Source organism: Bufo gargarizans, chromosome 2 (assembly GCF_014858855.1).
Source record: "Bufo gargarizans isolate SCDJY-AF-19 chromosome 2, ASM1485885v1, whole genome shotgun sequence".
Classification (NCBI taxonomy): domain Eukaryota; kingdom Metazoa; phylum Chordata; class Amphibia; order Anura; family Bufonidae; genus Bufo; species Bufo gargarizans.
In genome coordinates, this window is record NC_058081.1 from 507534245 (window position 1) to 507561230 (window position 26986).

Consider the following 26986-nt stretch of genomic DNA (forward strand, 5'->3'; position numbering starts at 1 on the left):
TCCTTCCTGCTGCAGATCTTTCCCTAGCATGGCTCAGGAGGCATTTCAAGGCTGGAACTGAGCATGTGTGTCAATCTCAGTAAGGTGAACAGAGAAATAAGGAAAATAACAAACAGCAGGTGGCGCTATACTGGAATATATGCATTTTTAAGTACATGCAATTACAAAAGTGTTCAGATCCAGGTGCTGGTTTGAAACCTGCAGAATATTTTTTGTGGGGCAACGCCTTTAAGTATTAAATGATGCCCATTGAAGTGAGTGGTCGAGCATATACTACACGACCACCTTTAGAGACCCTCTTTGCTGCATTACTTCTCGGTGGATGATAGAGCAAGTTCCTTCTATAACCTCAGTATACTTACTCAGGAGAACTACATTATCATAAATTTGAACTTTTAGGGGATATCCACACGACATGAAAATTTGCTGTGACACGAGGATTTGTGTGCAGCAAATCTGCAGCATTTTACAGTACCTGCCAAGAGGGTGAGAAGTTTCATCCACGTACTGTGGGAAAAATCTGCATAGTAAAATTACCTGTGGTATGAATTTTAAATCTGCAGCATGTCCATCTATTCTGAGGGAGGATTTCCGCCCCTTTCAAACGAGCGAGTTCCACGCATCGGACTCGCAGTGCGAGTATTCGGCAGCTCCTGTTCTGACCTCCCAGCAATGACTCGCATAGCATTATATTGATTTATGATGCTATGTAACCCTTAGGCCTCCTGCACACGACCGTTGTGTGCACCCGTGGCCGTTGTCCCGTTTAACGTGTTTTTCTGCGGTCCCATTGACTTTCAATGGGTCCGTGGAAAAATCGGAAACTGCACCGTTTGGCAGCCGCATCCGTGATCCGTGTTTCGTGGCCGTGAAAAAAATAGGACCTGTCCTATTTTTTTCACAGCCAACGGTTCACGGACCCATTCAAGTCAATGGGTCCGTGAAAAAACACGGATGCACACAAGATTGGCATCCGTCTCCGTGATCCGTGGCCGTAGGTTACTTTCATACAGACGGATCCGAAGATCCGTCTGCATAAAAGCTTTTTCAGAGCTGAGTTTTCATTTTGTGAAAACTCAGATCCGACAGTATATTCTAACACAGAGGCGTTCCCATAGTGATGGGGACGCTTCTAGTTAGAATATACTACGAACTGTGTACATGACTGCTGCCTGGCAGCACCCGATCTCTTACATGTGTCTGTGATCCGTACAATTAACCCCTCAGTTGCCGCACCTGAAGGGGTTAATTGTGCGTATCATAGCCCCCTGTAAGAGATCCGGGGCTGCCAGGCAGCAGGGGGCAGACCCCCCTCCCTCCCCAGTTTCAATTTCATTGGTGGCCAGTGTGCGCCCCCCCCCCCCCCTCTATTGTATTTATAACATTGGTGGCCAGTGTGTGCCCCACCTCCCTCCCTCTATTGTGTTTATAACATTGGTGGCACAGTGTGCAGCCTTGGTTTCCGATCTGAAACCTGGTTGCCATGGTTTCCGATCTGAGCCCCAGCGATTAAACTGGGACTCCGATCGGAACTCCGCTGCCACCAATGATCGGGGGGGAGGGGAGGTCGCACACTGTGCCACCAATGTTATAAATACAATAGAGGGAGGGAGGGGGGGGGGCGCACACTGGCCACCAATGAAATTGAAACGGGGGAGGGAGGGGGTCTGCCCCCTGCTGCCTGGCAGCCCCTGATCTCTTACAGGGGGATGTGATACGCACAATTAACCCCTTCAGGTGCGGCACCTGAGGGGTTAATTGTGCTGATCACAGCCCCCTGTAAAAGAATCGGGTGCTGCCAGGCAGCAGGGGGCAGTCATGTACACAATTTGTAGTATATTCTAACTAGAAGCGTCCCCATCACCATGGGAACGCCTCTGTGTTAGAATATACTGTCAGATACGAGTTTTCACGATGTAACTCAAATCCGATGGTATATTCTAACATAGAGGCGTTCCCATAGTGATGGGGATGCTTCAAGTTAAAATATACCATCGGATTGGAGAAAACTCTGATCCGATGGTATAAAAAGGACTCCAGACTTTACATTGAAAGTCAATGGGGACGGATCCGTTTGCAATTGCACCATATTGTGTCAACGTCAAACGGATCCGTCCGCATTGACTTGCATTGTATTTCAGGACGGATCCGTTTGGCTCCGCGCGGCCAGGCGGACACCAAAACAACTTTTTTTTCATGTCCGTGGATCCTCCAAAAATCAAGGAAGACCCACGGACGAAAAAACGGTCGCGGATCACAGACCTACGGACCCCGTTTTTGCGGACCTTAAAAGAAAACGGTCGTGTGCAGGAGGCCTTACAGTTCTGGAATGTATTAGATGACACTGACATAATGCTGACGCTGTTATCCATAGTTACATAACATCATATAATGCTATCCAGAGGGTAAACTTCACGGGAAATTGGTAAAATCCACATGTAACTCATGAAGGTTTTACCACGGATTTATCATGCGTTTTGTTGCGGATACTCAATAAAATCCATATCTGACTATCTGAAGAGTTTTACATCCCATGTCGACGTGCTCTTACGGGGGATTTATCACCATGACAACCACTAGCTAAACCTATTACTTTTTTCCAATCTAACAGTCGTCAGTCTGTCCAATACACCTTAGTCATTACTTAGAAGTGTATAATAAGCCCCTGAAGGAGGACGCAATAGATGGTCAGCGATCATGATTTGCTGTAAAACTTTTATTTCTCCCCTCTTGTATGTGAACCTCTTATTGGATCGGAGTTGGCCGCTTCTCAGCGCTGTCCTGGGGTGTGTTTTTATTAATGGATCTCACAGCACGGTTATGATGTCTTCAGGGCTCGTTCACACAGGGGGGGCATCACGTTGCTGCTACTTAACAACATCAAATAGTTCCAGCTCTAATGGATGTTTATGTGAAGTTTAATGAAAATATCACAGATGTGATTTGCCACGTTCATTCAGAGGAACGCGGTGCGTCATGGGAACCACATGGAACATACACTTTAGAAAAAAATAAAATAAAATCGGTGTAAAACATACAACATATTAATAATTTTTCTTTTTAGATGTGTGTATGGATATGTTTATTAAAAAATGTGTTCCAAATTATTAGCCTTTTTGGATGTTGGAATATTAGACTAAAGGCATTGTACATAAGGGGTCATTTATCAAACTGGTGTAAAGTAGAACTGGCTTAGCTGCCCATAGCAACCAATCGGATTCCACCTTTCATGTTTCACAGCTTCTTTGGAAAATTGAAGGTGGAATCTGATTGGTTGCTATGGGCAGCTAAGCCAGTTCTACTTTACACTAGTTTGATAAATGACCCCATAGTGTTAATTAGACAGTGAGTATAGAGAGAGGGGTCTTGCACATACACAAACCATTTAGGAAATTCCTGATTGGAAAAAGGTTGTAGCAGCAAATTTTGTGTATTTTGGACTGTTCTTGAAGGTTTATATACTGTTCCTGTTAGCAGTATTTCATAGGCTAGCACCAATCACTGCCCGTTTATTCCCGATTTTAAAATCATTTTTAATCACACTGCCATTCTGCCAGTTCAGTGTCTGTATAGAGGAGCATTGTCTGCTGATTGTATTCTGGGACTTGTAGTCTTAATTCACTAGAATAATGTAGAAAGCAGGCGACCACAAGAATTACGTTTAACTAATAAATGCTGTCGCTAAAATATAACTTTTATTCTGATAGTAGGGCAGCCTGCCTCAACGCGTTTCTTAGGCTATTAATTATACAGCCAAGTCATCAGGAGTAGAGTTGAGCGGACACCTGGATGTTCGGGTTCGGCCGAACTTGGGGAAAAAAAAAGTTTGTGTTCAGGACCCGAACTTGACCCCGAACCCCATTGAAGTCAATGAGGACCCGAACTTTTGGGCACTAAAATGGCTCTAAAATAGTCCTGGAAAGGGCTAGAGGGCTGCAAAAGGCATCAAAATGTGCTTAAGAGCAACTGTTCTGCAAACAAATGTGGATAGGGAAATTACTTAAAATAACTAAAATACAGAAAAATTTTAAATAACAATATGGATCTAGGAGTAGGAGGTTGAGGAGGCGGTGGATGTCGAGGTGTAGGTTGACGTGGCGGTGTAGGTGGAAGCGGCGGTGAAGGAGGATGAGGTAGCCAACACTGATTTGTGTTGTTTTTTTATTTTTAAATTGGGGTATCCCCCAAAATATTGGGACATATAACAAAATAAAACAAAGAATAAGTGCACTTGAGTACAAGATTGGATGCTTGAGGCTGGTATAAATGTCTATTCTGCACAAGGTACGGACAAGTCCTGTGGGATCCATGCCTGGTTCATTTTAATAAACGTAAGCTTGTCAACATTGGCTGCGGCCTGTTAATGCTCTCTGTCGTGCTAAACACACGTTCACACTATACACTGGCTGCAGGGCAGGTCAGCACCTCCAATGCTGACAAAGCTTTTCCACATTTGGGCATGCTAACCTTGCCTTCTCAGGTGATGGTGGTGCCCCAGCTGCATTGGCGACCTCTTCCTCTGCCTTCGCCTTGTGCTTCCACTGTGCCCCCGCTGTCAGGTGGGAATGCTGTCATCACCATGCGCTTGTAGTCGCGCGTCTTCCGATCAGTAACAGATGTTTTCACTAAATTTAGTTCCCTGTCAGCAATACAGAGCAGGGGTTCATCCACGGCAAAAGGGGGTTCTTGTCACCCAGCAATAGAACAGAGGATTTTGAGAGATTTAGCCCCTGTCACCCCGGCACAGCAGGGGTTCATTCACGGCAAAAGAGGGTTCTTGTCACCCAGCAATAGAACAGAGGATTTTGAGAGATTTAGGTACCTGTCACCCAGGCACAGCAGGGCTTCATTCACAGCAAAAGGGGGTTCTTGTCACCCAGCAATAGAACAGAGGATTTTGAGAGATTTAGGCCCCTGTCACCCAGGCACAGCAGGGGTTTGTATACTCCAAAAATGGTAAAATGTCACCCGACAATTGAAAATAAGATTTTTTTCAATTTAGGCCACTAAAATTGGCACTTTTTATTTTTTTTCTATTTTATTAAAATGGCTCTAAAATAGTCCTTGAAAAAGCTAGAGGGATGTAAAAGGCAGTGAAATGTGCTTAAGAGCATGGCAACTGCTCTGCATACAAATGTGGATAGGGAAATATCTTAAAAAGAAATAAAATAACAAAGAATTACCAATTATTAACCTGCAACTCAGAGAAGGAGGTGGATATGGAGTCGGAGGTTGAGGAGGCGGTGAATGTGGTGTATTAGGTGGAGGCAGCAATGGAGGAGGAGGAGGTAGCCAACAATGTTTTATTATTTTTATTTTTTTATTGGGACAAATAAAAAAAGAAAACAAAGAATCATTGCACTTGACTTCACGATATGTTTGATGGTGGTATAAATGTCTATTCTGCACAAGGAACAGACAAGTCGTGAGGGATGCGGCTGCGTCTGTCTGTAGTGACGCCTCCTGCCGTGCTAAATACACGCTCAGAGAGTACACTGGCTGCAGGGCAGGCCAGCACCTCCAAGGCATACAGGGCAAGCTCTGGCCATGTGGACAATTTGGAGACCCGGAAGTTGAATGGGGCAGAACCATCAGTCAGTACGTGTAGTCGTGTGCACAGGTACTGTTCCACCATGTTGTTCAAATGCTGCCTCCTGCTAACACGCTCCATATCAGCAGTTGGGGCTGGTTGTTACGGCGAGGTGACAAAGCTTTTCCACATGTCGGCCATGCTAACCCTGCCTTCTGAGGTGCTGGCGCTGACACAGCTGCGTTGGCGACCTCTTCCTCCTCCCCTGCCTTCGCCTTGTGCTTCCACTTGTCCCCTGGCGTCAGTTGGGAATGCTCTCAGGAGCACGTTTACCAGCGTGCACCTGTAGCCGCGCGTCTTCCGATCACGCTCCAGTGAGGGAATTAAGGATGGCACATTGTCTTTGTAATGGGGATCCAGCAGGGTGGCCACCCAGTCAATAGTCAGCACACGTTAAAATGTGGGCAACTCTGCAGTCGTTGCGCAGGCACTGCAGCATGTAGTCGCTCATGTGTGCCAGGCTGCCCAGAGGTAAGGACAAGCTGTCCTCTGTGGGAGGCGTATCGTCTGTGTCCTCCGTATCCCCCCAGCCATGCACCAGTGATGGGCCCGAGATGCGTTGGATGCCACCCCGCTGTGAACATGCTTAATCTTCATCCTCCTCCTCCTCCAGTAGTGGGCCCTGGCTGGCCAAATTTGTACCTGGCCTCTGCTGTTGCAAAAATCCTCTTTCTGAGCCACTTCTAAAAGACTGGCCTGAAAGTGTTAGAGATGACCCCTCTTCCTCCTCCTCGTCCTGGGCCACCTCCTCTTCCATCATCGCCCTAAGTGTTTTCTCAAGGAGACATAGAAGTGGTATTGTAACGCTGATAACGGCGCCATCGCCACTGGCCATGTTGGTGGAGTACTCAAAACAGCGCAACAGGGCACACAGGTCTCGCATGGAGGCCCAGTCATTGGTGGTGAAGTGGTGCTGTTCCGCAGTGCGACTCAGCCGTGCGTGCTGCAGCTGAAACTCCACTATGGCCTGCTGCTGCTCGCACAGTCTCTCCAGCATGTGCAAGGTGGAGTTCCACCTGGTGGGCACGTCGCATATGAGGCGGGAAGCCCGAAGTTAGACTCTAGAGCAGACAGCCGAGCGGCGGCAGGATGGGAACGCCGGAAGCGTGCTCAGACGGCACACACTTTATGCAGCAGCTCTGACATGTCGGGGTAGTTGTGAATAAATTGCTGCACCACCAAATTCAGCACATGCGCCAGGCAAGGGATGTGCGTCAAACCGGCTAGTCCCAGAGCTGCAACGAGATTTCGCCCATTATCGCACACCACCAGGCCGGACTTGAGGCCCACTGGCAGCAACCGCTCGTCGGTATGTTGTTCTATACCCCGCCACAACTCCTGCGTGGTGTGGGGCCTGTCCCCCAAACACATCAGTTTCAGAACGGCCTGCTGACGTTTACCCCGGGCTGTGCTGAAGTTGGTGGTGAAGGTCTGTCGCTGACCGGATGAGGAGGTGGTAGTGGTAAAAGAGGAGGAGGAAGCCGAGTAGGAAGAGGAGGCAACAGGTCGATCTTTGGTGGAAGGACGTGCGCCAAACAGCTCTCCGCCTGGGGCCCAGCCGCCACTACATTTACCCAGTGTGCAGTTAGGGAGATATAGCGTCCCTGGCCGTGCTTACTGGTCCACGTGTCCACAGACTGCGTTGCGCAGTGCACACTTAATTTTATCCGATACTTCGTTGTGCAGGGAGGGCACGGCTCTCCTGGAGAAGTAGTGGCGGCTGGGAACGACGTACTGTGGGACAGCAAGCGACATGAGCTGTTTGAAGCTGTCCGTCTCCACCAGCCTGAATGACAGCATTTCAAAGGCCAGCAGTTTAGAAATGTTGGCATTCAGGGCCAGGGATCGAGGGTGGCTAGGTGGGAATTTGTGCTTTCTCTCAAAGGTTTGTGAGATGGAGAGCTGAACACTTCTGTGTGACATAGTGTAGATGCTTGGTGACGGAAGTGGTGTTGTTGGTGGCACATCCTCTGTTTGCTGGGCAGCAGGTGCCAACGTTCCTCCAGAGGCGGAGGAAGAGGCCGAGGCAGCAGCAGAAGAGGGAGCAGGAGGGTCCTGAGCCCTTTCTTGCATGTAGATGCCTGGTCATGCAGGTTGTGCTAAGGTTCAGAACGTTAATGCCTCACTTCAGGCTCTGATGGCACAGCGTGCAAACCACTCGGGTCTTGTCGTCAGCACATTGTGTGAAGAAGTGCCATGCCAGGGAACTCCTTGAAGCTGCCTTTGGTGTGCTCGGTCCCTGGTGACGGTGGCCAGACAGCTTTTGCTACGCTGTTGGCTCGGTCTCACCACTGCCTCTTCCTCCGAACTCTGAAAGTCAGTGGCATGACCTTCATTTCATGTGGGGTCTAGGACCTCATCGTTCCCTGCATCGTCTTCCACCCAGTCTTCATTCCTGACCTCATTTTCGGTCTGCACACTGCAGAAAGATGCAGCAGTTGGCACCTGTGTTTCGTCCTCATCAGAGACGTGCTGAGGTGGTATTCCCATGTCCTCATCAGGAAACATAAGTGGTTGTGCGTCAGTGCATTCTATGTCTTCCACTGCTGGGGAAGGGCTAGGTGGATGCCCTTGGGAAACCCTGCCAGCAGAGTCTTCAAACAGCATAAGAGACTGCTGCATGACTTGAGGCACAGACAGGTTCCCCGATATGCACGGGGGTGATGTGACAGACTGATGGGCATGGGTTTCAGGTGCCACCTGTGCGCTTTCTGCAGAAGACTGGGTGGGAGATAATGTGAACGTGCTGGATCCACTGTCGGCCACCCAATTGACTAGCGCCTGTACTTGCTCAGGCCTTACCATCCTTAGAACGGCATTAGGCCCGACCAAATATTGCTGTAGATTCTGGCGGCTACTGGGACCTGAGGTAGTAGGTTCAATAGGATGTGAAGCTGTGACAGAACGGCCACGTCCTCTCCCTGCATCGGAGGCTCCACCAACATCACGACCATGACGGCGTCCCTTATTAAATGTTTGCCTCATAGTTAGCGTTCACAAAGCAAAGTAAAAAGTGGTTAAGTCTGTTAAAAATAATTAACCGCCAATAAAAACCCTGATGTAGGATATTGCACTCAATTATTTTTTTTTAAAACTCCTTATGACAGCGGTATTTGTGGCCTAAATGTGACAGTTATCTATGCATATGAAAAATAGGTTTTTTTTCACCACAGTATCCTAAAAGCCTTATTTGTGGCCTAAATGTGACAGTCATCTATACTGCACATCTGGGATTACACTTGCATAGGTGACTGTTACGTTTAGGCCACAAATAAGGCTATTAGGATACTGTGGTGGAAAATCCCTCTGATATGCTGCACATCTGGGATTACACTTGCATATCAGAGGAATTTTTCACCACATTATCCTAATGGCCGTATTTGTGGCCTAAATGTGACAGTCACTTATGCTTGTCTAATCCCAGATGTGCAGTATATTAGAGGTTTTTTTTCACCCCAGTAACCAAAAAGCCGTATTTCTGGCCTAAATGTGACAGTCACTTATGCATGTGTAATCCCAGATGTGCACTATATTTAACAGATGTATTTTTTTAACCCCAGTAAGCAAAAAGTTGTATTTCTGGACTTGCAGACATGCAGATAGTCTGTGCTGGTGCACTATCGTTGCATAAAATGGCTGCCGATTATGTATTGATATTGACTAACTGAAGAAAAAAAGTTTGTTTTCAGTAGTAGTTGGCTCATGGCAGGCTTAAAAAAATTGTGCACTGCACCCACAAAACACATTTGCTGTAGATCGCTGAGTAAATAAGCAGTTCTGAATCTTCATAAGATTTCTCCCTGATCTCTTCCTCACAGCAGCTGCAACCTCTCCCTACACTAATCCGAGCAGAGTGACGTGTGGCGCGACGTCACTCCAGCTTAAATAGAGGCTGGGTCACATGCTGCAGTTGACCAGTCATAGCCATGCCAATAGTAGGCATGGCTGTGATGGCCTTTTGGGGCAAGTAGTATGACGCTTGTTGATTGCCTGCTGTGCAGCCTTTCAAAAAGCGCCATAAAAATCGCCGAACACCGAACCTGAACTTTTACGTAAATGTCCGGGTGCCGAAAACCCTAAAGTTCGGTACAAACCCGAACTGCTCAACTCTAATCAGGAGCTATTACAATTAGACAGACAAACAAACAAACAACAAGTGCTGCAGGGTCTGGTACATAGCGTGCCATCCCAGTGACGCAGGCTACGTGTCTGCACGCTATGTACCAGAGCCTACAGCACTTTTTGTTTGTTTGTCTGTCTAATTGTAATAGCTCCTGATGACTTGGCTGTATAATTAATAACAGCCTAAGAAACGCGTCGAGCCAAGCTGCCCATCCTGCAGAGATAGGAGACAGCTTCAATGTGAATAGCGCCACATACAGGTAGCCTAGTGTAATTTACAGTCAAAGGGCAGAAGACCCATACTAATATGTTGCAGTTTAGTAACTGGTTATATACTGGGGGAGCGCTCAATGCTAGGTTCCCACTCCCCTGATTTCCAGCTACTAGTCTGCTCCCTTTGTATGTATACAGTCCTGGGTTTTGATCTGAGGGGTTAATAGCATACCCGTACTCGGTGAGCAGCTTACCTTGGACTGTGTATGTGGTTTTACTTATACCTTAAGTTGAAAATACAAACCTTTTTCCTTTCATTTTTGACTTGTAGTCTTTGCTACTTAAATGGGTTTTCCTCATTTTCACTTCAAAATTTAATTAAAAGTGATCAAAGATGTTATACACGTGCTACAAATCGTCCCTCAAAAATTGTCCCTCACATAGCTCTATAGGCGTAACTATAATAAAGCACTTCGGGTCAGAATATGGCAATGCAAAGAAAAAAATAAATGGATAAAAAACTATATAAATGTGGTATTGCTGTAATCGTTACTGACCATGAGAATGAAAGTAACAGGTCCATTTTACCACTTGGGGAACCCTGTGAAATTTAATTTTATAAAACGAGGGCAGAATTGTGGTGGTTTTGTTTTTTTCCTCCAATTCCACACCATTTAAAAAAAAAAATTCCAGCTTCCCACTACATCATATGCAATATAAGATGCTGAAGTTAGAAAGTACAACTTGTCCCACCAGATTACCAGACTTTCTGGACTAACTACCGTATTTTCACTTTATAAGACGCATCCGATGATAAGACGCACCCCAGATTTAGAGGAGGAAAATAAGGAAAAAATATTTTTCATCAGACTCTCATAAATATCAGGACATCACATCAGACCCCTATATCAGCCCTCCATGTCAGACACTTATCAGACCTCAGATCAGACCTTTTCTTTTAGACCCCATCAGACCTCAGATCAGACCTTTTTCTTTCAGACCCCCATCAGACCTCAGATCAGCCCTTTTCTTTCAGACCCCCATCAGACTGAAAAAAAAAAAAACTTCTTACCTCTCCTGCGCCGCAGCTAAGCTATGGGTCCGGCTGTCTCTTTAGAAGTCGCGCTCCCCTGTCTTCTCCGGCCCACTCTGCACTGTCACCTGACTGCATGCAACGTCAGGTAATAGTGCACGCACTACGTTGTGACGCTGTACGGGGTCAGGACAGTGCAGCGCCGGCTCCAGGAATGAAGACCGGGAGGATGAGCATACAAGCGCTTCACTCCCTACTCCCCGCACCTAAAGCATACTAGTGAGCCCTTCCATAATGAAGCGTTCACTAGTATTCGCTTGTTGATTGCCTGCTGTGTAGCCTTTCAAAAAGCGCCATAAAAATCGCTGAACACTGAACCCGAACTTTTACATAAATGTTCGGGTCCAGGTGCCGAAAACCCTAAAGTTCGGTACGAACCCGAACTTTACAGTTCGGGTTCGCTCAACTCTAATCAGGAGCTATTACAATTAGACAGACAAACAAACAACAAGTGCTGCAGGGTCTGGTACATAGCGTGCCATCCCAGTGACGCAGGCTACGTGTCTGCACGCTATGTACCAGAGCCTGCAGCACCGTTTGTTTGTTTGTCTGTCTAATTGTAATAGCTCCTGATGACTTGGCTGTATAATGAATAACAGCCTAAGAATCGCGTCGAGCCAGGCTGCCCATCCTGCAGAGATAGACAGCTTCAATGTAAATAGCGCCACATACAGGTAGCCTAGTGTAATTCACAGTCAAAGGGCAGAAGACCCATACTAATATGTTGCAGTTTAGTAACTGGTTATATACTGGGGGAGCGCTCAATGCTAGGTTCCCACCCCCCTGATTTCCAGCTACTAGTCTGCTCCCTTTGTATGTATACAGTCCTGGGTTTTGATCTGAGGGGTTAATAGCATACCCTAGCTCAGTGAGCAGCTTACCTTGGACTGTGTATGTGGTTTTACTTATACCTTAAGTTGAAAATACAAACCTTTTTCCTTTCATTTTTGACTTGTAGTCTTTGCTACTTAAATGGGTTTTCCTCATTTTCACTTCAAAATTTTATTAAAAGAGATCAAAGATGTTATACACGTGCTACAAATCGTCCCTCAAAAATTGTCCCTCACATAGCTCTATAGGCGTAACTATAATAAAGCACTTCGGGTCAGAATATGGCAATGCAAAGAAAAAAAAAACTGGATAAAGAACTATATAAATGTGGTATTGCTGTAATCGTTACTGACCCTGAGAATAAAAGTAACAGGTCCATTTTACCACATAGGGAACCCTGTGAAAAGGAGATTTCTTGTGCATGGCATTGGGGGACACAGCACCATGGGTATATGCCCAGCTGCCACTAGGAGGCTAACACTAGAAATAAAAAAGTGTTGGCTATACCCCTCTGCCAGAGCCAAAAGAACTCAGTCTAGTTCTAGTGTCTGTAGGAGGCAGACATGACCTGCTATTCTTTTTTCGCAGGTCATCCTGCTAATTTTGTTTTCTTTATTTTATTTTTTCTCTACAGGTTGCAGGGGTGGCTCCATCGTGCTCCACCTTAGTTGCCCCCCCCCCCCTGCTGGCGCGTACTCAGGTACCCGTCAGCCACCCAGTCCCCACTTGACCTGCTTCCGCAGTGGAATTCCGGCGGACCCACGGCTTCTGTGTTGAGTCCGCCGAGGGGGTGGTCATGCTGCGCCTGAAGATGTCGGAAGGTGAGTATGGCGGTCATCCTATTCCCTTCCCCCTCTCCTTGTTCTCCTGAGTCCCTTTGTGGCCTGGCCCCTTATTAGGCACGGTCCTTGAGGCTCTGAATCAGCTCTCTGGGGGTCATTTTTGGGCAGGGACTCCTGCATGGGGGCGCATTTTTTCATGGGGCCTGGCCCTTTAAGACTGCCGTTTTTTTCATTTCGGGCCTTCTCCTGCTCCACCTACCTGGCCTTCCGGGCCTCCCGCATCGGCACTGTGTCCCCTCTTCTGCTGCTGCCACCGGACATCACTGCGATCGCGGACGCCCGTCTCCGGCATCGTTTTTTCACTCTGGGCCCCGGCTTTGTTCTGCCCGGCTTTGTTCTGGCCTAGGCCGCTCTGTCTCCGCCTTTACCGGCTTCCCGGGCTTTTCTTGCTGCGTCCCTCCCCTCTGTGGGTGGTGCCCTGGGAGGCGTTTGTTTCGCCCAATCCAGCGCCAGCGCGGGCTGCTGGGGGGGGGGGCGTTTTCTTCTGAACTGCCGGTTCCTTCCTGCTTCAGGCTCTGTCTGGTCGCCATCTTGCAGCTTCCCTGCGATCGGTTCTCTGGGACACAGCACCATTGGTTCTGGTAGGCAGCCTTTGGCTGACTCTCTTTTTTTCTTTGCAGGCTCCACCATCTGCCCTCATGTTTTCCTCTGGTCAGGCCCCCACTCCCCCCGCCGCCATTTCCACTCATTACGCCTGCTCTGTGTGTAATAGGAAGTTCCCATGCGGCCAGCCTACTTCCCTCTGCGTGCAGTGCCTCAACCCCAGGCCCGCCCAGTCCGCCCCCGCGGCCCCCTCTTTATCGGTTCTTCCGGAATGGGCTGCTACCCTATCCCAGGCCATAGGTAACCTTGCCAGCCTCTCCCAATCCCTGGCACAGTCCTTGGACAGTCTGCCTGCCCAGATTGCGGCCGCCTCTGGCAGGGGCCCTCCCGCTGGTGATGCGCCTGGCGAAAGTTCCCGTTCTCGCTCTGGCACGCGGTCCCGCAAGCGACCTCGTACGATCTCGGCTGAGTCCCACTCCTCCTCAGTTACCCCGGATCACTCCCCGGTTAGGTCTGAGTCAGGCGAAATTTCTTCTTCAGCCGCTTCCGCCGCTCCTGGGGACTCCTCCGCTTCTGATTCTGAATCAGAGTGGTGCTTGGCGATGTCGGCGGCCATACAGGATCTCATCAAGGCCGTCCGGGAAGCGCTCCATGTGCAGGACGTTCCTTCTTCCTCTTCCCTGGAGTCTGTGTCCTTCCGCCGTTCTAGACGGTCCACTGTGGTCTTCCCAAATCACGAGGATCTGGACGCACTTCTCGCTAAGGAGTGGCGTCACCCTGATTGGCGCCTTCATCTTACCAAGGCCTCTGATGTCCCTTATCCTTTTTCTCAGGAATCTGTCAATCTCTGGACGGTTCCTCCTCAGGTAGACCCTCAGGTTGCTCGCCTGGCGAAAGCTACTACCCTTCCCCTGGCTGATGCGGCTTCCTTGTCGGATCCCGCTGACAAACGGGTCGACTCCTTGGCCAAGTCTGTTTTCGTAGCGGCGGGCGCCGCCATCTGCCCCGCGTTTGCCGCCTCCTGGGTGGCTAAGGCCTGCGCTATCTGGGCAAAACAGCTTATCCGTGCCTTACCTCCAGACTCGGATCATGGGGATTTGGCAGTGCTTGCCTCTCAAATTTACCAGGCATCCAAGTTTCTTTGTGATGCCTCTATGGAATCGGCCCACCGCTCCTGTGGCCATCCACCGCACTATCTGGCTTCATTCTTGGGCGGCGGATTCCGCCTCCAAGAAAGCTCTAATTTCCCTTCCCTTTCTTGGTGGGAAGCTCTTTGGGAAGCGTTTGGAGGAGCTAATTTCAGAGGCCACTGGCGGTAAGAGTTCCCTTCTTCCCCAGAATCAGCCTCGCCACCGTCGCTTCCCTGGGTCGTCCTCTCGGGCGCGGTCCTTTCGGGGCCCCCCCCCGCCCGATCTGATAAGACCTCCAGGCCTTCCTTTAAGGCCAAGCCCTCCTGGCATGCCAAGCCCAAACCTGCTCGCCCCCAGTCCACTAAGCCTCCTTCCGCATGACTCGACCTCGGTCAAGGTGGGAGGGTGCCTGCTCTCCTTTCGGAATGTCTGGCAAGCAAGTGTAGAAGATGCTTGGGTTCTCGAGGTGGTCTCCTCCGGATACAGGATCGAATTTTCCGATCTTCCGCTCGGATGGTTCTCCCTGACGTTGCCCCCCAGGTCTCCCGCCGGGGCAGACGTTTTTTTTTTTCAGGCCATTCGTTCCCTGCGCTCTCTAGGGGTCATCGTTCTGGTTCCAGAGTCAGAACGTTTTCGGGGTTTCTACTCGAACCTGTTCACTGTTCCCAAGAAGGACGGTTCGCTCCGTCCTATCCTGGACCTGAAGGCGCTGAATCACTTCGTCCGGGTCCGTCATTTTCGCATGGAGTCCCTCCGGTCCGTGATCGCCTCCTTGGAGTTGGACGAGTTCCTGTCGTCCATCGATATTCAGGATGCCTATCTGCACGTCCCCATTGCCCTCTCCCATCAAAAGTTCCTTTGCTTCGCGGTAGGTTCTCTTCATTTCCAATTTGTAGCCCTGCCCTTCGGCCTGGCCTCCGCTCCGAGGGTTTTCACCAAGGTGTTAGCTCCCTTCGTGGCCCTTCTTCGTGCCAGGGGGGTCGACTTGGTACCTTACCTGGACGACCTTCTGATTTGGGCCCCGTCGTTGGAGGACAACCTGTCCAGCCTGAGCATCACCCTCTCAGCTCTTGCCCAGTTCGGGTGGCTCATCAACCACTCCAAGTCCTCCCTCCTCCCACGCCAGAGGATGCCCTTTCTGGGCATGATCTTCGACACTCGCCTCGGGCGGGTGTTCCTTCCTCCAGAGAAGGTCTCTTCTCTTCAGGCTGGGGTAAATCTTCTCCGCGGCCCGTCCTCTCTGACTATCAGGACGTGTATGCCTGTCCTGGGGAGGATGGTGGCCTCATTCGAAGCCATTTCCAATTCCACTCCCGGGACCTTCAGTTGTTCATTCTATCCAGGTGGGACAAGTCCCCGGCAGGCCTCGATCGCCTTACCCGTCTCCCCCCTCAGCTTCGCCAGGACCTTTCCTGGTGGCTACTTCCTCGGACGGTGTCCCTGGGCCGGTCCTTTCTCCCCCCCAGTTGGCGGGTGATCACGACGGACGCCAGTCTCTCGGGTTGGGGAGCAGTATTCGAGTCTCTCACGGTCCAGGGTCTTTGGTCTGTTCAGGAGTCTTCCCTGCAGATCAATGTTCTCGAGCTCAGGGCAATTTTCCTGGCACTGTCTCACTGGACCCCATGTCTCCGCGGTCTCCCGATCCAGGTTCAGACGGACAATTCCACCGCCGTGGCTTATCTGAACCACCAAGGGGGCACCAGGAGTGTGATGGCCTTGCAGGAAGCCTCCCATATCTTGCGGTGGGCGGAGAAACGCGTTCCCGTCCTCTCCGCCGTTCACATTCCCGGGGTCGACAACTGGGCGGCAGACTTCCTCAGTCGTCAGCTCGTCAACCCGGGCGAATGGTCTCTCCACCCAGAGGCGTTCCTTCAACTTTGTCACCGATGGGGAACTCCGGACGTGGATCTCTTCGCGTCTCGCCTCAACCACAGGCTTCCGCGCTATGTCGCACGGTCCAGGGACCCTCAGGCTCTTGCGGTCAACGCCCTAGTTCTGCCTTGGTCTCAGTTCGACCTTCTGTACCTTTTTTCCCCCCATTCCTCTCCTGCCCCGAGTGCTCAAGCGTCTCAAGGCAGCCCGGTTTGGCCCCGCAGAGCGTGGTACGCAGATCTAGTGTTTCTGCTCGCCGACGTTCCGTGGCGTCTTCCTCTGCGCCACAATCTCCTTTCACAGGGCCCTCTGTTCCACCCGAATTTACCTCAGCTTCGTTTGACGGCGTGGCTGTTGAGACCTGAAGTCCCGTGGCCTCTCGGAATCGGTCATTCAGACAATGCTTCACGCTCGCAAACCCCAGTCGGCCCGTATTTACTACCGGACCTGGAGAGCGTATTTTGCCTGGTGCGAGTTTGGGAGTTTTCGTCCCCTCTGTTTCTCTGTCCCTAACATTCTGGCCTTCCTTCAGAATGCAGAAGGCGAGACACCGACTCCCGTATCCGTGAGAACTTGTAATCCGGAAGGAATACCCGGGCTGCAGTGGTGTCCAGAATCATCCCCAGGAAGGTCACCCTCTGGGAAGGTTGGAGAGAGGACTTCGGGAAGTTGATCAGCCAGCCGAACTGTTGCAGAGTCTGAACAGTGATCTTGACGCTGTCTTCAGCCTGGGGACGAGAGGAAGCCTTTATCAGTATGTCGTCCAGGTAGGGCAACAGAGATATGCCCCTGGTGCGAAGAAGTGCCATGAGCGGCGCCAAGATCTTTGTGAATACCCGCAGGGCTGTCGCCAGCCCAAAGGGAAGGGCGACGAACTGATAATGACGGCCGCCAATGGCGAAGCGCAGGAATCTGTGGTGAGATTCTGCGATAGGGACATGCAGATAGGCGTCCTGGATGTCCACTGACGCGAGGAACTCCCCTGGAAGAAGAGAAGCAATAACTGAACGGAGGGATTCCATCCGGAACCTCCGCACCCGCAGGGACTTGTTTAAGAACTCGACGTCTAGGACCGGACGTACTGATCCCTCCTTCTTTGGCACTACAAAGAGATTTGAGTAGAACCCTGTACCTTGTTTCTCCAGAGGAACTGGGGCAACTACCCCCCGGACCAGAAGGGAAGAGACCGTTTGTAAAAGGGCCAAGGCTCGGGCCGGATCCTCCGGAACCCGAGAAGGGAAGAAACGTTCCGGAGGTCTGGAAGCAAATTCTATCTTGTAACCAGAAGTTACAATTTCCAGGGCCCAGGCGTCTTCAACGTGAGCTCTGCAGACCTGCTGAAAGGAGAGCAGACGGCGGAGGTGGTCAGGTGGAGGACTGCTTGGGAGGCGCGGGGCGGGCAGAACTCCCCTGGAATTGTGCCCCCGGGCGCCAGGAAGGTTGAGGCTTAAAGGAACTCTTCTTGCCTCAGGAGGAGGGGGCTGTCGCAGACCTGGATGAGGAGAAGCGCCGAAAGGACTGGTTCCTAGAGCCAAAGGGGCGAGCTCTGACGGCGCACTTGGATCGAGATTGGGGCAGGTGTGTGCTCTTGCCCCCCGTAGCGTCAGAGATAATCTCGTCCAGCATGGCACCGAAGAGCCTGGAGCCCTCAAAGGGGAGGTTAGTGAGGGAGCACTTGGAGGAAGCGTCGGCGCCCCAGACCTTCAACTAGACCTCCCTGCGCTGCGTGACTTAGAGGGCCGAAACCCGCGCAAAGAGAGTGCTGACGTCCAATGAGGCCTCACAGAGGAATGTTGTCGCTTAGGACATCTGGAGGACAAAGTTCAGGGTGTCCGCAGAGGCATCCTGCTTTGCGAGGTCCTGATGACGGCGCTGCAACCACACCGACAGCGCCCTGGCTACCCAGGCCGAGGCGAACGCGGGCCGCAGACCTGTGCCCGCCAGAGTAAAGATGGCTTTGGAAAGAGAGTCCAAATGCCTGTCAACGGAGTCCTGTAGGGAGGACCCGTCCAGGACTGGTATTGACGTATTCTTAGCCAATCTGGCCACCGGCGGGTCGACCTTAGGAGGAGAAGACCACTGCTGCACATTATCTACCTGGAAAGGATACAGAGTATCCATGCGCCTTGTGGCAGAAAAACTGTGATTAGGGCGCTCCCAAGCCTTTGAAAGGACCTTGGCGAACTCGCCATGAATGGGGAATGTGATTGCCTCTGGTGCACCACCCCTTCTAGAGTGGAAAAGGTGGAATTCCTGGGTACTAGTAGGAGGTTCCCCTTGGATGTCAAAGGTGTCACGGACCGCCGTGACCAAGTCTGCCACTATGGTGGAGAGCTTTGGCGAGGGTTTCGGCTCCGTGTCCTCGTCCAAGCCGGACCTTTCCCCTTCAGACCTGTAGTCCCTGCGAGGGGGAGAGGCTGAACACGCCTCCAGGCGAGGGGGAGAAGCAGAGTCATCCGAGGAGGGATGCTGCTGCGTACGCTGCCTCTTAACGGTCGAGCGTCCTCTGTGGGGGGCATGGGAGGTGGAACGGTGCTAACCACAGGCACCGCAGGCGGTGGATCAGTGGCCGCCATGCTTTCCATAAAGGCCATGGCCGTGTGCGAGACTTGAGCCAAGTCCGCAGCCGCCCTAGCTATGGCAGAGGCCCAGAAGGGCTGTGAAGGGGCAGAGGAGGGACTGGGCTGGATTGGTGGAGGGGGAGGAGGAGTTAAGAAGCCCTCCGAACAAAACGAAAAAGGCACAGCAGCATGGCGCTGCGAATAGCCACTGCCCCAAGAAGGAATCCCTCCTCCCTCTCACCCAGCAGGCTCTCCCAGATCCACAGGTAGGCCCTAAAGAGCCATGTCACAGTGTGAGCATGGGGGGGGGTGAAGGAGCATGCAGGAGAGCCGCTGTACTTATCTGAGTCCTGCAGTCTTCACCCTCTGTTCCAGACCAGCAGGGGGTCACCTCTTCAGTCATCTGGCACAAGGAGTGGCAGTGCACTGGATAGAGGGCAGGACTAGGTGACCCCGGATCTGGTAGGCCACCGGAGCTGCAGGTCGAGGCCAGTTCCACTTATCTTCTGGTTGGAAAGGGAGGTAGCCTGGGACGGTCATTCGACCCCGGCGCTCGCTCCGCTGAGAGACCAGGGACGCACCATGCGACCCTGCGTCCTCTGTTTAGAAAAACAACAAACAGGAGAAGAAAAAAACTACAGGGACAACCCTGCAGGAGCAGGAGTGTCACCTCCTTATCCGACACTAAGCTAAAACTGAGGTCCTCCTGTTGGAGCATGGGGGTATAGCCAGTGGAGGAGGAGCTGTTTTTTCTTATTTGCATAGTGTCTCCTCCTAGTGGTAGCCTAAGCTATACCCCATGGTCTGTGTCCCCCAATGGAATGGGCGAGAAATTAAATTTATAAAACGAGGGCAGAATTGTGGTGGTTTTGCTTTTTTCCTCCAATTCCACACCATTTTAAAATAAAACAATTTCCAGCTTCCCACTACATCATATGCAATATAAGATGCTGAAGTTAGAAAGTACAACTTGTCCCACCAGATTACCAGACTTTCTGGACTAACTACCGTATTTTCACTTTATAAGACGTATCCGATGATAAGACGCACCCCAGATTTTAGAGGAGGAAAATAAGGAAAAAATATTTTTCATCAGACCCCCATAAATATCAGGACATCACATCAGACCCCTATATCAGCCCTCCATGTCAGACACTTATCAGTCCTTTTCTTTTAGACCCCCAATCAGACCTCAGATCAGCCCTTTTTCTTTTAGACCCCATCAGACTGAAAAAAAATAACTTCTCTTACCTCTCCTGCGCCGCAGCTAAGCTATGGGTCCGGTTGTCTCTTTAGAAGTCGCGCTCCCCTGTCTTCTCCGGCCCACTCTGCACTGTCACCTGACTGCATGCAACATCAGGTAATAGTGCGCGCACTACGTTCTGACGCTGTACGGGGTCAGGACAGTGCAGTGTCGGCTCCAGGACTGAAGACCGGGAGGGTGAGTATTACAAGCGCTTTACTCCCTACTCCCGGCACCTAAAGCATACTAGTGAGCCCTTCCATAATGAAGCGTTCACTAGTATTCGCTTTGTAAGATGCATGGCCATTTCCCCCCTACTTTTGGGGGGGAAAAGTGCGTCTTTACAAAGCGAAAAATACGGTAGTTGCAGCTCAAAGGGAATGTGTCATCAGAAAATTGCCTATTGTACTACATTTTTTGGTGATTTTCTTTTTTAGTCTGTATATCTACTGACCCTATTGACTTATGGGAGAGTTTTCTAGGCATGTTTATGCTCTGTGACGTGTGCAGAGGTCAGGAGGGAGTAGGTGAACTGTGATATCACCTATTGTGTATGATGGATCCTGTTATCTATATACAGTGGATATAAAAAGTCTACTCACCCCTGTTAAAATGTCAGGTTTCTGTGCTGTAAAAAAAATGAGACAAAGATTAATGATTTGAGAACTTTTTCCACCTTTTAATGTGACCTATAAACTAAAATAATGTGGTTACATAAGTGTGCACACCCTCTTATAACTGGGGATGTAGCTGTGTTCAGAATTAAGCAATCACATTCAAAATCATGTTAAATAGGAGTCAGCATACACCTGCCATCATTTAAAGTGCCTCTGATTAACCCCAAATAAAGTTCAGGTCCACAGAGAGCTTCCAAAGCATCAGAGGGATCTCATTGTTAAAAGGTATCAGTCAGGAGAAGGGTACAAAAGAATTTCCAAGGCATTAGATATAACATGGAACACAGTGAAGACAGCCATCATCAAGTGGAGAAAATATGGCACAACAGTGACATTACCAAGAACTGGACGTCCCTCTAAAATTGATGAAAAGACGAGAAGAAAACTGGTCTGGGGGGCTACCAAGAGGCCTACAGCAACATTAAAGGAGCTGCAGGAATATCTGGCAAGTACTGGCTGTGTGGTACATGTGACAACAATCTCCCGTATTCTTCATAGGTCTGGGCTACGCAGTAGAACGGTAAGACGAAAGCCTTTTCTTACGAAGAAAAACTTCCAAGCCAGACTACATTTTGCAAAAACACATCTTAATTCTCCCAAAAGCATGTGGGAAAAGGTGTTATGGTCTGATGAAACCAAGGTTGAACTTTTTGGCCATAATTCCAAAAGACATGTTTGGCGCAAAAACAACACTGCATATCACTAAAAGAACACCATACCCACAGTGAAGCATGGTGGTGGCAGCACCATGCTTTGGGCTGTTTTTCTTCAGCTGGAACTGGGGCCTTAGTTAAGCTAGAGGGAATTATGAACAGTTCCAAATACCAGTCAAAATTGGCACAAAACCTTCAGGCTTCTGCTAGAAAGCTGAACATGAAGAGGAACTTCATCTTTCAGCATGACAACGACCCAAAGCATACATCCAAATCAACAAAGGAATGGCTTTACCAGAAGAAGATTAAAGTTTTGGAATTGCCCAGACCTGAATCCGATTGAAAATCTGTGGGGTGATCTGAAGAGGGCTGTGCACAGGAGATGCCCTCGCAATCTGACCGATTTGGAGTGTTTTTGCAAAGAAGAGTGGGCAAATCTTGCCAAGTCAAAATGTGCCATGCTGATAGACTCATACCCAAAAAGACTGAGTGCTGTAATAAAATCAAAAGGTGCTTCAACAAAGTATTAGTTTAACGGTGTGCACACTTATGCAACTATATATTATTTTTTTTTTTATATTTTTTCTTCCCGCCACCTAAAAAAAAGTTTGTTTGATTTTCAATTGAGTTGTACAGTTTATAGGTCACATTAAAGGTGGAAAAAGTTCTGAAATGATTTATCTTTGTCTTATTTATTTACATCACAGAAACCTGACATTTTAACAGGGGTGTATACTTTTTATATCCACTGTAGAGGTGTTACTTGTCCTTTACCTGTACAGAACATGAAATCATGATATATTAGACCTAGTGGCCAGTGTGAAAATTGCAGGATTATATAATTTTATTTTATTTTTTTTAAATATATTTTAAATATAGATGGTGACATGGAAAAGAAAAAAAAAAGTTGCCAAAAACTGTGATTTAAACAATACGGCTTTTTCTGATGCCACGTTCACTTTAATGGCGTTTCCCTGTATTTGTAGTTCGTATAGCCATAGACTGGTGACTGTTACAATTTGTCATGCACTGAGCCAATCTAGTCTCTCATTATCGGCACCGTCTATTGACTTGCATTTCACCAGGAAACTATGTAGCTGTTGGTAATATGACGCCCGTCATTGACGTCTGGGACCTCGATCTGGTTGACTGCTTAGAGCCCGTTTTTTCCCTGGGAAGCAAACAAATGAAAAAGAAGAAAAAGAAAGGAAAGAAGGTAATTACATGAGGGGTGCACGCACCCCCAATACAACCCATTTAGGACCAGTTTCATCTGATGGTTAATGGAACTGAAAAGCAGAATCGCTAGTAAATACCAATGTGGTTACTGCATGTGATGGAAAACAGATTGAAGGCAATGTAAGGGCTGGATGAATTGAGTTGCTCGGCTGGTGGTGGTGGTGGGATGCTTTATACTAAAGTGTATTGTATGTAGAGTCTAAATATGGGACATGTACAAAGTTACTTGTATTGTACTATTGTAATGGATGAATTGGAAAATTGTAGAAAGTCTTCAGAGTGTGTATATAGTGCAGACTTATATGTCAGACCATCTGCTTGGCATTGGACCTCTGGTTTTCTTATAACATCATTTTATCAAGGTATTGTTAGTTATTCAGTTCCCTAATATAATCATGACTTCTCTTTTCAAGTAGAAGAAATCTATAATAACCTAGTACGGACTTCATATGCCCATTAGCTACCTATAGATGTTATTACTAGAACACAGATGCCAGCATTGACCAGTGTAGCTGTTGTGATCGTTCTTCCATCCATTACCTCGGCAGGCTTCCTTGTATATGAAGCCAGTGTGGCCAAACAAAACCTGGTCTCCGTTTTCATTTTGCTCTCATTTGGCCTCCTGGTATTAAATGAGTTTTCCAGGACTTTTATACTGATGACCTATCCTCAGGATAGATCATCAGTATCTGATCGGTGGAGGTCTAACACCTGGAACCCCTGCCGATCAGATGTTTGAGAAGGCACCGGTGCTCCTGTGACCGCCGCTGCCTTCTCTCAGCTCGCCAAGCACAGTGCCGTACATTGTATAGTGGCAGTGCTTGGTATCGCAGCTCAGCCCCATTCACTTCAATGGGGCTGAGCTGCACCTAGGCCATGTGACCGATGAACATGTTGTCACTGGCCTAGGAAAAGCTACTGGGAGCGCCGCTGCCTTTTCAAACAGCTGATTGGCAACCAGAATAGGCCACCAGTATGCGATTGGCAACAGTCTGACTCCTGGCACCCTGACGTTCAGCTGTTTATGGTGCTCATCAAAGCTCCAATGAGCACTACAGCCTTCCCAATGTCATTGCAGCTTACCAAGCACAGTGCTATATTATAAAAATACATTCTGAAAACTGAGTCTCAGCGTAAAGCCATAACCATGTATTTATTTAATTTTTTAATTATTTTTTTACCAGGGGGCCTCATCGCAGGAAACTCAGGAAGGCCATTCTGATGCCGTCCTGGATCTTTCATGGAATAAACAAATCCGGTAAGTAGTGTCTTTGCTTTGTTCAGTAGCAGTGTAATCAGAAGGCTGAGAAGGATATTACAAGATACATTAGGGGTGAAATGTCTAAAATATTGGGATTTACATTATTTGCAGCAAGCCGCTGCTGCCCTGATATAATTACCCGGCTGGGGCCTGCTCTGTCTCCTCCCGCAGTCTGTGACCTGCTTGCCAGTCAGCCTGTTCCCTGCACCCGTCGGACATTCGCGCACTTTTCCTTTGGCACTTAAAGGGCTTCACTGTGCACCTTTCCCAGTGAGAGGGTACCTGATCAGTAAGGTTCTTTAGCTTGCTAAGTTCCCTGCAAAGGTGTGCTATCATTTCTCGCCCATTTTCCTTGGGGGACACAGACCTTGGGTATAGCTCAGCTCCCTAGGAGGCGTGACACTAAGTAAAACTGTTAAGCCCCTCCTCCATCAGCTATACCCTCAGCCTGGAGATAGAGGCTACCAGTTTTAGCTTAGTGTCCAAGGAGGCAAGACACTCCCTGCTACTGCAGGGCTGTTTTCTCCTTGTTATTTTTACTTTTTCTTCTAATTTTGTTATTTTATTTTTTCCTAGGGATACCAGAGACGCATTAGACCTCTCTGCTCTCCCGGGGTTGAGCTGCGCCAGTGCCAACTTATCTGCACTGCTGCCTCCCCCACAGAAGCAATAGGAGGATCTGGGCAGCAATGACTCCCCTACATCCCGCCAGCTAGGGGGTCGCCCGCACGCCAAGCCCCTCTTCCAGCTTCCTGCCACTGCGGTGCCAGTGGCTGAAGGGGCGACCCTGCTGGAAAGGACTGAGGGTGAAGACGTCGGACGGTGAGATGGCTATTCCAGCCCATACCCCGTCCCTATCTGCAGCATCTACCCCTCTGGGTAAGGGGGGCACCCGTGGTCGCTCATTCTGAGCGCTCATCTGCAGGACAATGCAGCACAGCAGCATCCTCAGCACCCCCACGCCGTTCCCCCCCACGCTGCTATCTTTCTCCCCCCCCTCCCCCTCATTCAGGGCTGACTCCATTTTTCTCTTCTCTCTCTCCCCCTTCCCGCCGAGAACGGGGGGCGGGGCTTAGCGGTCCCGGTAGGGGGCGGGGCTTACGCGCGCGTCATTTTGGGGGCGGAGCTACGTTCTCCTTCACAGGAGACATTTCAAGCGCTGGAGGGGGCGGAGCTTGTTCCCCGTGCTTTCTGCTGAGGGTTCCCGCGCTTCCTCACTCCTGACAGGAAGCTGGGACACGGTGGGGGACTCTAACCTCCTGTGTACATCTCTCGGCTTCTGTGGGCGCTCTCTGCTGCTCTCTGCTGCTCACTGCTGTTCACTGCTTCTCTGCTGCTGCTGATCTGGGCCATCTCCTGACGTTCTTCTGAGGCACTGGTAGGACAGTTAACCCTCTCCTAACCCTCCTGGTCATAGCTGCTATAACCCTTTGTGGTCTCTATATTAGAGTACAACCATACTTCAGCATGTCAGATCCCACAGGTGCCCCCAAACCCTGGTACCATGCCTGTACCGCCTGTAAGGAACTTTTTCCGCGTGGGCAATCTGAGCCGCATTGCCTTGCATGTCAGGCCCCGGTGCAGGGCCCGCTTCCCGCTGCGCCCCCCGGTGCCTCTGAACCCCCTGACTGGGCTAGGTCTCTGTCTCAGGCGGTGGAAAGCCTTACACACGTAGTGGGCCGTCTCGTGGATAGACCGCCTCTCCCGCAGGCTGCCACAATCCCTGTCGCACCCGCTGGGACTACCGTTTCTGCCGCCCCCACTGGTTCCCTGCCTCGCAGCGAATCTTCCAGGGCCCGGCATACTCAGAAACGTTCAAGGGTTGAGCGCACATCTTCTCCAGATGCTTCGCTCTCTCCGCCATGCGTGCGAGCTCAGTCAAGTCTATCCTCTCAAAGGGATACGCTTTCTGAGGGAGAACTGGCGGATTCGGACGTGGACATGGACTCAGAGCTTCCGTCCAAATTGGCGTCCGCGGTGGGGCATCTTGTCACTAGCATCCGTGATACCTTTCAGCTACACGATGACCCCCCCAGCTCTGAACAGGCCGGCGTGTCCTTTCTCCGCCCCAAACAGGCCTCCAAGGTTTTTCCCATACTCGCTGATTTTTCTTCTGTGGTATCCAAGGCTTGGACTCGGCCTAACGTCCGCTTTATTACACCCAAAAAGCTGGACATTTGTTATCCCTTTCCAGCGGATTCTGTGACCACGTGGACATCCCCGCCTAAGGTTGATCCTCCCGTGGCTCGCCTGTCCAAAAGCACTACTATTCCTGTACAGGACGGATCTTCCCTCCAGTCTGTTGAGGACCGTCGTACGGAATCCCTCTCCAAGGCCATATTTACTGCCTCTGGTTCGGCCCTTAGACCGGTCTTTGCCTCCGCCTGGGTTGGCAAAGCGGTCTCTGAATGGGGTTTGCAACTGGAACGGGAGTTAGGGTCGGACGTCCCTGTTCAGGACCTCCGTTCCTTAGCCCAACTAATTGTTCAGGCCGGAAAATTCGTCTGTGAGGCCTCCCTTGATGCGGGTGCCCTCATTGCCCGTTCCTCTGCCCTGGCAGTTTCTGTCAGGAGGGAACTCTGGCTGAAGGTTTGGGCGGCGGACGCCGCTTCCAAACGCTCTTTGGCCGGCCTACCATTCACGGGTTCCCGCCTGTTCGGAACCCGTCTGGACGAACTTATATCAGAGGCCACGGGTGGGAAGAGTACTCACCTCCCCCAGTCCAGGCCAATGGGCGCCCCCCGTGGTCGCGCTGGTTCGTCCCGTTTTCGGTCCTTTCGCAAGCCCACCGGGTCTAGACCCGCGGCCAGTTCTTCTTCCTCTGGCCCAGCCCAGGATAGACGCAAGAAGCCGTTTTTTCGGACGCAACCTACCTGGCGCAAGTCCCAGCCTGCACGGGCTCCCACAGGCCAGCAGCCCTCTGCCTGAAGGTGCGCCCCCACCCACCCGGGTGGGGGGCCGCCTTCTCCTATTCAGGAACGTATGGCGGGCCCACATCTCAGACGCATGGGCGCTCGAGATTGTATCTTGCGGATACAAAATCGAATTTGCGTCCATTCCGCCAGACCGTTTCTTCCGATCCCGTCCTCCGCGAGATCCCTTACGAGTGGCCGCCT

The 26986-nt window shown here is 50.2% G+C and overlaps 1 protein-coding gene across 1 annotated transcript in view; it reads left to right on the forward strand.

Annotated features, from left to right (window-relative positions):
- PWP1 (PWP1 homolog, endonuclein) overlaps window positions 1-26986 on the forward strand; it is a 68685-nt gene that overhangs the window by 15437 nt on the left and 26262 nt on the right. Inside the window, exons 7-8 of the mRNA XM_044281279.1 lie at window positions 22456-22586; window positions 23794-23867. Of these exons, the coding sequence (XP_044137214.1) occupies window positions 22456-22586; window positions 23794-23867 (205 nt within the window). The remainder of the gene's footprint in view (window positions 1-22455; window positions 22587-23793; window positions 23868-26986) is intronic.